The 12,704-nt window shown below is 33.5% G+C and overlaps 1 protein-coding gene across 8 annotated transcripts in view; it reads left to right on the top strand.

Annotated features, from left to right (window-relative positions):
* Nucleotides 1-12,704, top strand: part of RALGAPA1 (Ral GTPase activating protein catalytic subunit alpha 1) — a 276,648-nt gene that overhangs the window by 102,364 nt on the left and 161,580 nt on the right. For 4 of the 8 annotated variants that reach the window (XM_007986490.3, XM_007986488.3, XM_007986496.3 and 1 more), the window contains exon 17: nt 6,295-6,435. The exons of the other annotated variants lie outside the window; for them this stretch is intronic. In XM_007986490.3, the coding sequence (XP_007984681.1) occupies nt 6,295-6,435 (141 nt within the window). The remainder of the gene's footprint in view (nt 1-6,294; nt 6,436-12,704) is intronic. 8 annotated transcript variants of the gene reach the window in all.

Raw genomic sequence — 12,704 nt, 5'->3', positions numbered from 1 at the left:
AAGGAAAGACAAAAGAGCCAAAAGAGCCAGAAGAGTCAACACAGTATTAAAGGAAAAGAATGAATTGAGAGAAGGGCCAGAACCTGACTTCAAAATTTACTATAGTAATCAAGAAAGTATGGTATGCATGAGAGAATAGACAAATAGATGGAATAAAATAGAGATGCCAGAAACAGACCCACACAACTAGAGTCCCCTGATCTTTGACAAAGGAGCAAAGGCAATTCAATAAAGAAAGGATGGTCTTTTCAACATGGTGCTGTAACAATTGGACATCCATCCACGTGCCAAAAAAAGATGGATCTATACACAGACCTTACATCTTTCACAAAAATTAACCTAAAACAGATCATAGACCTAAATGTAATGTACAAAAGTATAAAACACCTAGAAGACAACATAAGAGAAAGTCTAGGACACCTAGGGTTTGGCAATGAGTTTTATGATACAACACCAACAATAAAATTCATGAAAGAAAAAATTGCTAAGTTGGACTTTATTAAATTTAAAACTCTGCTTTGTGAGAGACATTGTTAAGGGAATGAAATAACAAGTCAGATTGGGAGAAAATCTGCAAAACACATAGCTGATGAAGGACTGATTCTAAAATATACAAAGAACTCTTAATATTCAACAGGAAGAGAACAACCTGAAAAATGGGCAAAAGATGTGAACAAACACCTCACCAAAGAAGATATAGAGATGGCAAGTAAACATAGGAAAAGATGCTCAACATCGTATGTCATTAGAGTATTGCAAATTAAGACAAGAAACCACTACACACCTAAAAGAATGGCTAAAATCCAAAATACAGACAACACCAAATGCTGGCAGGGAAGTGTAGCAATGGGAACTCTCATTGGTGGTGGAAATACAAAATTATATCATCACATTGGGAGACAGGTAGTTTCTTTCAAACCTAAACATAGTCTTACTGTAGGATCCAACCATAGCACCCTTTGTATTTACCTATATAAGTTGAAAACATGTCCACACAAACATCTGCACATAAATATTTATAGCAGCTTTAGTTGTAATTGTCTAAGATATTCTTCAATAGGTGAATGGACAAACTGTTGTACATCCATAAAATGGAATATTATTCCATGATAAAAAGAAATGAGCTTTCAGGCCATGAAAAAAAAAAAAGTGAAGAAACTGAATGAGTATTGCTGAGTAAAAGAAGCTAATCTGAAAAGACTACATACTGTATGATTTCAACTATATGACACTGTGGAAAAGGCAAACTTTTGTCAACAGTAAAAAGATGACTGGTTTCCAGGCACTAGGAATAGGGGGGTGGGGCTAGAAGGGATGAATAGGTGGAAGCAAGCACAGAGAATAAAGATGTGAAACTATTTTGTATGGTACTGTAATGTTATATATGTGTCATTATACTTTCTTAAAACCCATAGAAGGTACTACATAAACAGTGATCCCTAATGTAAACTATGGACTTTAGCAATACTGTATCAATATGAGCTTGTTAATTGTAGTGAATGTACCATGCTAATACAATATGTTAATAATTGGGGAAACTGGTAGGGAGGGAGAAAGGGATGTATGGAAACTCTTTGTAGTTGCCACTCATTTTTTATCTGTAAATCTAAAACTGTTTTGAAAAATGTATATTCTTTTTAAAAAATGTATTTTTCGGAATAGAAAATAATTTAGACATTTGAAATAACCACAGATTTATCTGTAAAATTTTTAATTCATTTTTTAGTTTGTATCATTCTCCATTTATTTATTTTCTGACTTGCATTGGGAGAAACAAATTGTATTTCTGACATTGATTTATATTTCTTTTTTATGAAGTGTTTCCTTAACAAACCTCATTGCTCTCTCATTAAAACTGTATTTTTTCCTATGATTTTGAATTACCTGATAGAGTGATAGAATATTTAACTTTTTCTGACTGTCTTAAACAGCTTTCTTTATACTGGTGATCTAAACTGATGTAAGCACCTTATGTCCTTACAATTCATGAAGGCACTAGTATAGTCTATGTTGAAATTTGCAAATTAGCAGTTTTGTCACGTAACGTTTCAAAGACTTATTTTACTGGTTGCTTTCTAGGATTTTCAGATAGAAATTGTAAGAGAATTTTTTTGTTTTTTCTTTGAAATTCTAAGATAATTTATTCATTATTTTTCACTTAATAAACATATAGGCAACTTACCTGCATTTAAAAAATATTAAGCATGATGTAATCCTTTTATCTCAGAATACTCAAGATGGCTTTATTAAGGTAAATTTTGTTATTAATAGTTAAGTTTAAAATGTAAAAAATGTGGAGAGTATGTCTGTGGTTTTGCTTATGCTAACAAATATTAAGAGAGATTGCAATGAATTTAAGAATCATTTTTGAATATACTCATAAGCAATGTAACTTGCTTGCATTTATGATATGGGACCTGGTGTTCAACTTCTGGAGCATATATATCACTGTTTTGTTTGCAGATTTTGCTTTTCAATTATGTGTATTATGATAATAAGCCTACATTTGGGAACTTCAACAGGTATTTCTGCCAATGGATAGGAATGTATACATAATGTGAATTTTAATAAATAGGGAAGAAAATGTATAATACTTTGGAAATGAGAAAATTCCGGAGTTGCCTTCCTCATGTTTATTTTTTGTATTTGTATGCTGTTAGTGATCCATCACATTTGCTGTCCATGGATTTCTTATGCTATACGGAAACTCCAGAGTACAAGTTACAGTTTTTTATATATTCTATATGGTCCGAGGTGAATTTATGGGAATGCATTTTTTTTTTTTTTTGAGAGGAGAAAAGATAAACCTTCAAAAATTGTCATGCTCATAATTTGAAAATCTGTTTTTACTTTTTGATGTTATGTTTTTCATACTGCCCATTAAGCATATTATAGATTTATGATCACTGATGTATGTGCTAATAGGAATGTCAGTAACTGTTTAGGTTAGTAAATCCCAAAAGATCTCAATAACTAATTCATTGTAAATAATTTTCTGTAGTGAGGGTCACATAGCTGTGAAGCCATTGATAGACTTCTAAGTATGTCTAAAGACTCAGAGTTTAGTTAAAACAACAACAGAAGGAGGTGACCATTTTTGCTCCATTTTTTAGGGTTTTTAAATTTGTTTTTGAGTCAGTCTTACTCTGTTGCCCAGGCTGGAGTACAGTGGCACAAACACGGCTCATTATAGCCTTGACCTCCTAGACTCAAGTGATCCTCCTGCCTCCAGCCCTCAGAGTAGCTGGGACCACAGGGACGCACCACCACACCCAGCTAATGTTTTAGTTTTTGTTTTTTGTAGAGATGGGGTCTCCCTCAGTTGCCCAAGCAGGTCTCGGACTCTTGGACTCAAGCCATCCTCCTGCCTTGGTCTCCCAAAGTGCTGGAATTACAGGTGTGAGCTACCACACCAGCCGAAGGGTAACATTTTTAAAGAATTCATTCAGAATCACAACACAGATGTATTTCATTATTAATGGAAAAAGTTCCAAGGCAAATGCCCAAGCTCTTCCTTCAAGTTTGTGTTGCGAAAGAAAGGAAAAAAGGAGTTTTTATTTCCCAGAAATTATCCCTAGGGGAAAAAAGAAAAACTTGTAATTTATCTGTGGAATCAAAAATTCAATTCAAGTTTTTAAAAAATGTATTTTAAAATTCTGGCTAATATGGTGAAACCCCATCTCTACTAAAAATACAAAAATTAGCCATTCGTGGTGGTGGGCACCTGTAGTCCCAGCTACTCGAGAGGCTGAGGCAGGAGAATGGCATGAACCTGGGAGATGGAGCTTGCAGTGAGCCGAGATGGCGCCACTGCACTCCAGCCTGGGTGACAGAGTGAGACTCCGTCTAAAAAACAAACAAAAAAAATACATACATATATATATATAAAATGTGATTACAACTATAGATGATATTTTACCCTCTGTGTAACACTTTAAGATTTGCATATGTATTTGTGTCTTTGACCAGTTTTAATGAGTGATTATGTTGGAGTCAACATAACTTTTGTTTCAAATTAGATTATAAAATTGTTGGTGACTTTCTCAAGAAGGAAAGAAGCTAGCAGGAAAACTGGAATAGGGTGAGATTCTGACATTTTGTATATGGGTTGTTTTTAAAATACACTTGATCTTTAATACATAACATGGTAAGCCATACACTAAAGACAAATTGTTGCCGTTATCTTAGCATATTCCACGCTTCTATATTTTTTACATACAGATTGTTCTTAAAGAATCCTTAATTTTATTGGCATTCATACATTTTTTTAATCTGTGATTATCTTTTTCCAGTTATAAACTATGAAATGCATTTAGTTTTTGGTTACTGTTTGTTTTTACTTTCTCCTCCGTATCTTCACAGCCTGAAATTGTTTTTCAAATGGTTAAGCTGGACTCCTACTCAAATATAGATATTAAGTAAAAGTAAAAAATTATTGCACTTATATGTGGTAGGGAGTAGGGATTCAAAGATCGGAAGATATGGTTCTTGCATTCGAAAAGTTGGGTAGGCTGACCTAAAAACATACAGTCCATGAGAAATAGATTGTAAGCTTTGCAAAAGTGGGAATTCTTGTTTGTTTTTGTTTATTGCTGTGTTGCCAGTAAAGTAAATAATTGTTTGGGAGAGTTAGAAAAGCCTCTCAGGGACTGGGCATGGTGGCTTATTCATGTAATCCCAGTACTTGGGAGACCAATATGAGAGGGTCGCTTGAGCACAGGAGTTCGACGCCAGCGTGGATAACATAGCGAGACCTTGTTTCCACTCAAAATAGAGGGGGAAAAAAAAAAAAAAAAAAGCCAAGCATGGTGACACATGCCTGTGGTCCCAGCTACTCTGGAGGCTAAGGTGGGAGAATTGGCTTGAGCCGAGGAGTTCAAGGTTGCAGCAAGCTATGATGATGCCACTCCTGCCTAGACAGCAGAGTAAGACTGTCTCAAAAAAAGAAAAAGAGAAAAAAGCTTCTCAGATGAGATGGTACTTCAAGTATGAAGGAGTATGTCAGGAAGAAAGAGACACCAAGGACATTAGCAACATACAAAGACATGATGTGATGGTGAAAGAGAATGAAAATTTTAAGGAACTTTGTAAAATTCTGAGTGATGGCAGCATGGGAGGACAGTAAAAGAAAACAAAGTCTTACTGAGTGGTAGCTTGTAGGCAAGTCTTAAAGGCCTTGTGTGCGTTGTGTAATAATCTAAGGAATTTAAACTTCAGGGAACCAAGTCTGTCCAGTAATCAGGGAAACTCAGGAATTTGAAATGATGTTAATATTCAAACTATTTATTTTACCATCATTGCTATTACACTGGATATTATTCAATATTGTTTCTTTCAAGTCCTTGATTCATGTGTAACAATAACTATAACTTAATCAAGAATCCTTGAAATAAATGTTTTTTTTAAAAATCTCTGGGAGATATAAACTTGATTATTTCTAAGTGAACTATAATTTATCTTTAATTTTTGTGAACTAGGGACTCTCCTAAGAAATTATCAAATACAACTACAAATGCAATTTTTAAAAAGTAATCCAGTTTAAAGCTATCTTTGAAAACAATTTTGTTTTTGTGTTTATGATTTGAATAAGCACAAAATTATCTATTTGTATCAAGAACCCAATTTTTCATGCTGTGCAAATTGTGTTTTCTATAAATGTTTCTATGTAAAAATTTTAATTATACTCTTATACTTTATTATAAAAGATACTGATTTGATTAGCATTCTCTTACCAGAAACATATACTAGCCATGAGATTAAATCCTTTTGACTATGAATTACCTAAAAATTTCTAAGAAAGACCATTGAGTGATTTAGAAAACTTTGTTAAACAGTATGAAAGTAGTAATGATTTGTTCTTATAATTCAGCCTTATTAAGAAGAATGGCTCAGGATTGCCTAGAAATATGCCCAAATATTGTTCCAAAAGTTTCTTTGAATTATTAATATTGAGTTATTTTCAATGTTTCCATTCAGTGAATTTCTCAACCCTTGGTTTTGAGAACATAATGCTAATTAAGGTGTCTGCTGTTGTTTAATGCTATTCCATTGTAACTGCTAATAATAGCATTTTCCTGCTTTATATAAAAAAATTATATTCAAAATGTGTGTGTGTTCTCTGATTTCTTTTCTTACAGCTTGCCAGTATTTGCCGTGCTGAAATGTTTTAATTTATAATTTCCTTCCTTTGTACCTTTTAGTTTTCTCTGTTGCTGCTTTTTCTGTGACACGAGCCTTTCATTATAGTCACTCTTCTTTTTTCCTTCCCCACTTCTTTCTTTTCCTTTTTTAAAGCCATGAGAAGCCGATCCATTGGTGAATGTGCTCTGCCATCGGCCTATATACGCAGTGCTAAAAGTGCTCCTGTTCTGATCCATACTTCCAAACCCTTCTTGCCTGATATTGTTCTCACTCCCCTTTCTGATGAGCTTTCAGGTAGTGCCACCTCTGCTAATTTCTGCACCACCTTTTTCACTTTTTAATCCTCTGCTTTCAAATTTTGCTTAATCAAATAAACTCTTTAAAGTTAATTTCTTTGGGGGAGGTGTGGGAAACTGGGAAAATGATTGAGAAATCAACATTTTGAGTTATTTGAAGTCTAATGCTGTCCTTGCAGTTCATTCTGGAAGTGCTAAGTTTAGTGCTGTGCCAATGTCCAGTATTTTTGGTTGTAAATGGCCAATTTTTTTTTTTTTTTTTTTTGCTCATGTTTTTTTCTTCCTCTCAGGTGGTTAAAAGAAGTAGTAGTATATATTTATATCATAGATGTCTTGTAAAAGATGACTTAGAAAGATAATCAACACTGACTTTTAATTTCCCATTGTTTTGACTGACAATATGGTAAATCTTGAATAATTTATTCTGCATTGTCTATAGGAATGGAACTAAGTAAGGGCAATCAGTATTTGGGAAAAGTATATAATCTAAAAGTTGCTTTGGAATAAATCTTTGTATTTATATTACATGTAATCATATATAGAATTCTAAGGACTCACTCATTTTTAAACCATTCTGTGAAGCCCTGACTTCCAAGGAGCCTCAAAACCTGCTTAGCTTTCCGGTTCTGCCTCAGGTCCTTGGTCTCCAGTACTGGGATGGTCTGCTCTTTCATTAAACTTTAATTAACATGTAATAAAATATATAGATCCATAGACTCAGTTGAATGAGTTTTGAAAATTGTACACACCCCTATTAACCCTCACCACAAACAAATTATAGAACATTTCCACTACCTCAGAAAGTTTCCCAGTGACCTTTTTGAGTCAGTCACCACGCACTCCTCCCCTCCACACAATTATAACAACTTTTTGCTGTTCATCACCATAGATCAGTTTTGTTTAAAAAAAAATTTGGGGCATAAGTAAAATCATACAATGTGCAAATTGTGCTAACTCAAAGAAACCTACTTGTTTTGTTAACTTTGGAACCATAATATAATTAATTATAATGAAATTGGAGTTGATTTTTCAGTTTAATCGATGACAATAATAGAAAAATTGGCCTCAACCCAAACCTTAATATCCAGTAAGTATTGATGGATGATGAATGGATGTATTTCACACCAGTAAAATTAAGCAACCTGAATATTTTAAGCTACCAGTGCAGAAAATTAGTAAGATTTAAAAATATGTAGATGTGATAATATGAATTTTAATAGATGGTAGGAAATAGCACACAATTTTGTTACATATGATGCTTAGCTACAAATAAAGAATTAGAATATTTTTGTCTCTTTAGTTCTCCATTTAAGCACTGTACCTCCTTATGTGAGTAGCACAGATTTTGGCTGCTTACATCAAAGTATAATCTAGTTACTTAAGATGGCAAACAATGTTTCTGTTCTTAAAACTGAATTAGATACAGCTAAAAGAAACTCTGGGTTTTTTTGTAAACTTCTCTTGGATACATTTTTTGCTCCTAGCTTTTATAAAAGACATACTTAGAACATTTAATGCAAACCATTCTTGACATGTTTAGAAAAATTAAAATGAGCTTTGGCCACTTCCATTATTATTTTATTCTATTCGTTTATTTATATTAAGCACAGAATTTGAATTCTTTTGGCCACTAATTCTTAAAAGTTTGATTGGATTAGACATTCCACTACTGTCTTAAAAAACTGTCGAAAGATTTATTTTTTTCTCCATATCTTAAAGGATTTACAGAATTTCTCATTTGTACCTTAATGTTTTGACAAATATTCATGTTAACTGCTAAAACATTTTTGAATAGCTAAAACAAAGATAAGGTTGTTCCTTTCAAAATATTTTAGATTGGTGCTATACCCAGGATGAGAAGTTCTTATTTCAGAATTCTTGTTTTGCTGTAAATACATAATTCAGAAAGTTTACCTTTTTAATGCTTTTATGATTTAAACATTTATGAACACTGTTTGAAAGGAATTTTCTAAATGGCAGTTTTATTTGTTGTATTCCTTTTCCCTATCTGGGGTAATATGCTTTCTATGATAAATTTAAAGATTTAGATAATGTTGAGACATCAGTCACTAAAACAAAACAAACTTTGTATCTGATTATCAAAATAATGTTCATTTTAGAAAACATGGATTACATGGAAAAGCATATGAAAAATATACATAATCCTCCAAAACCAGTGATAATTTATTGACGACTTCAGATGCTTTTACTGCCAGTTTTTTATGCTTGTGTACATTTAAAATATAAAAACATAATTACAGTTAGTTTTGAATTAAAAATCATGTTTTCTCTTAGAATAAGAGGCAAGGAACCTGCCACTTTAAAATAGCAGCAAAATCCCTCCTTTCCTGATAACTGACTTGTGAATGAAGTCAGGATTTTTCAAGCTGATGTAAATTTAGAATACTTTCCAGGAGATGCAAATTGGTGTATAGAGGAAAAGATTAAAGATTCATAGTGCAAATCAACATATTAAAGACCCTTAGAAAACCTGTTAAAAAAACAAAACTGTTGGCCTGGCGTGGTGGCTCACACCTGTAACCAGCATTTTGGGAGGCCGAGGCAGGCGAATCACGAGGTCAAGAGATCAAGACCGTCCTGGCTAACGCGGTGAAACCATGTGTTATTGATATCCTGTGATATTGATATCCTGTGCCATTAAGGTTCCAGAGAGAACCAATATGAAAATTAAACAGGATTAATCTTACACCAGTTTACATTGTAGAAATCTAAATTATTGGATTGGTTTTTGCCTCTGCAATTCTTAGAGGCAAATTAAAGGCTTGGAGTTTGCTTCTTCAGGTGTTAGGTGTACAGCGAAGAAGAGAGGAAGAGATAAGAGAAAATGTAGGGGTTATAAGAATAGAGATTTGTAAAAATAGTGCTAAATTAAAAAACAAAAATCACCAAAATCTTAGATCATCAACCAGTCATACTTTTTAATTGCTGATGTTTCTTCCAAGGTTTGAGTAAATTTTACTTTAGAATAGTTTAATGTACAGAGAATTAATAAGAAAGTGAACTGTATGAAGGGGAAAAAGTAAATGGTTTTTCATGCTTTTGTAGCTCTCCCTCATGTGAATTGGCTTAAACGAACTCATAAAATATTTCCTGAGTGTATCTCTGAAATCAGGAATCGAGGTTTCTTCAAGCACTTCACCAAAAAAAAAACCTCAGTGAAACAACTCGTAGACAATCTACTTCTAGCTTACAGTTAAAGGTAGAATTTGTCAGAAAAATATTTTTCGGATACTTTCCGATAACAGGAGAGGTAAAAGGAAAGTCCTTTTAAATCCTTTTTTTTTTTTTTTTTTTTTTTTTAACGTACTAAATCTATGAGAAAGGACCATGAGTTTTTTAAGTATTAAGTATCCTGCTTGGTTCCCAGCCCTTTTTTCCTTCTCCAGTGTTCTTGCTGTAACTGTCTGTACTACCTGCATTGTTGTAAGTATGATGCTATATGATAGAGCTTTATATACAGCTATAGACTAGTGTAGTTGAACAGTTGAGTATTCTTGAAGAGTTAAATTTTTTTTTTTTTTTTTTTTTTTTTTAATTTGCTCTGTTGCTTAGGCTGTAGTGCAGTGGTGCGAACATGACTCACTGCAGCCTTGACTTCCCTGCCTCAGCCTCCCATGTAGCTGGGATCATAGGCACATGCCACCACATCTGGCTAATTTTTTTATTTTTTTATAGAGACAGAGTCGTAACCCAGGGAATTTCTGAACATGAAGTTGCCCAGGCTGGTCTCAAACTCCTGGTCTCAAGCGATCCTCCCCACATTGACCTCCCAAAAGGCTGGGATTACAGGCATGAACCACCACACCCAGCGCTTAAAGAGTTTTTCTTAAGTTCTGGGGACCAGTTTGAGGGCACTGTGTCAATGCACTGTTTCTTAACATCAGACTCATCTATAACAGCTTGAAAAATATGCATCAAATTTGATACAATATGTTGGCTTGCACAAACATCTAATATAATTTATTCTGGTGTCTGGGCAAGTTCACTCCTTGACCGGCCTCTCATTGGCCTTTGATAATCACTTATTTGATAATTACTGTGCTAGATTGTATACGTTTGGTAACCCAGCCTGACAGTCATTATTTTCTTGATAAATGGTTAAGAGAGAAGCCAGAAATCTGAATCATTATTCTTAAGCAAATTGCTTTTACTGCCAAAAGTAACACTTTAGTGAAAAAAGGGATATAAAAGAGTATAAACATGGTAGGCAGCTTTATGTATACTTCCACACGTTTCTTATTATTTTCTAATCCAGTACTATGAGTTTCTCATCCTGAAATTAAGCTTACAGACCCAATTTCTTTCAACCAGTTCCCAAAACTTATTTGTCATTTTTGTTGCTAGTGGACTCTGGTCTATCTAGGCTGTAGTATGTAGACTGCTAATGTTGGGGACCGATCTCTTTTTATTAACAAAGCTTTATTATTTGAATTGAGCTCCTTATACTTCTGTTTTGTGACTGTTATCAACCAAAAATAAAATGATATGTCTCACAGGCCTATCCTTTTCCTAAATTCTGCCCATTATGGAGAATTTTTCATCTCATCAAAAAAGTAGGCCCTTCTTTATACAATCAAGAATTTTTTCCTGTCATCAATGTACAAGAGGATATTAATATTTTACAAATTTTTCACTTGTAATCTGCTGATTGTAGCATAATTCCAATTAGATTTTTTTTTAAGAGATAGGGTCTCACTGTGTTGCCCACACTTGATTGCTGTGGTGCCATCCTAGCTTACTGCAGTCTGGAACTGCTGGGCTCCAGCAGTCCTCCCACCTCAGCCTCCTGGCAAATTTTTTTTTTCCTGGAATAATTTACGTTAATTTTTTTGAGACAGAGTCTTGCTCTGTTGCCTAGGCTGGAATGCAGCGGTGTGATCTTGGCTTACTGCAACCTCTGCTTCCTGGGCTCAAGCAATTCTTGTACTTCAGCCTCCTGAGTAACTGGGACTACAGAAGCCTACCACCACGCCCAGCTAATTTTTTTAAATTTTTGGTAGAGATGGGGTTTCACCATGTTGGCCAGGCTGATCTTGAACTCTTGACCTTAGGTGATCCGCCCACCTTGGCCTCCCAAAGTGCTGGAATTACAAGTGTGAGCCACTGCGCCCGGCCTACATTAATTTTTAAAAAAGAACATCTCAGGAAAATGTGAAGCTAACTTAAACATGACATTATATAGCATACTCATTAGCAAAACACTATACTTTTCTTAACATAAAAAATGTATTGGTAGTTTATGTTAAGAATTTTAAAATCAGGAAAACAATATTAGAATAAAAAAGAAGATAGTCGACTGGGCTAAATTTTAGTAGTTTAAATGAAAACTATTGAGCTTGATTTGTTGCTTATAAGTCTTTTCATATGATTACAATAATGTAAAAACTGCTTTGAATTACCTACAAATTGAACATCTAATCTTAAAAAGATAGAATTTTAATAGCCTCTGTTAATAATATTTGAAAATAGATGCTCTATAGTTTTTTGTTTTTTTTGTTTTGTTTTGTTTTTTGCTGTATATAGTTTTTACTTACCTTAAAGTACATTGCCATTGTTGCCCAAATAGACAAAAACGTAGGTAATCAGCAGAAAAAAAACTGAGTTTCAAAATGGCATCAATTTCTATGTAAACTAGTTTAAATGATATTACGAATTCAGGAGCCATAAAAATATTACTGATAGCTAACATTCGTGCTTAATCAGTAAAATAATTTAACTTTAATAAAGGGGATTTTGGCACTTGAGTCTATGCATCATTTCAGAAATTATTAAAATTTTCTAGTGATATGGTAGTATTTTAACTGAAGAGTTTTTTTGTGAGTAACTAACTTGCTTTTTACCAATAAGCAGCTACTTTTTTTTTTTTAAGGCAAGCTTTTCTTCTACCAGTATTTATTAAGCCCATACTATATGACAGGTCCTCTTTCAAGCAATAGAGATATTGCAATGAACAAAACCAAAATCCTCAAGAAACTTAAATCTAGAGGAAAGGAGTACTTTTTTCTTAACCTTTTATAAGCTGGTAGTATACTTTAATGTACAGCTTTCCTTTCAAACTAACAAAGAAAACTTTTTGAACAAAATATTTCTGGGAAAAAACCGGTTTTTAAATCTAGAAATAATTGACACACTTTAATGCTAAACAGTATTAAGGAAACCCAGAGATAAAACTTGACATTTCTGTAACTTTATAGGCTATACAGGAAACATTTTCTCAATGTTCAAAAGCAGGTTTTGTAAATCACT

This window comes from Chlorocebus sabaeus, chromosome 24, assembly GCF_047675955.1.
Source record: "Chlorocebus sabaeus isolate Y175 chromosome 24, mChlSab1.0.hap1, whole genome shotgun sequence".
Classification (NCBI taxonomy): domain Eukaryota; kingdom Metazoa; phylum Chordata; class Mammalia; order Primates; family Cercopithecidae; genus Chlorocebus; species Chlorocebus sabaeus.
Note: the sequence above shows the minus strand (reverse complement) of the source record. Positions and strands in the feature narration are given on the sequence as shown.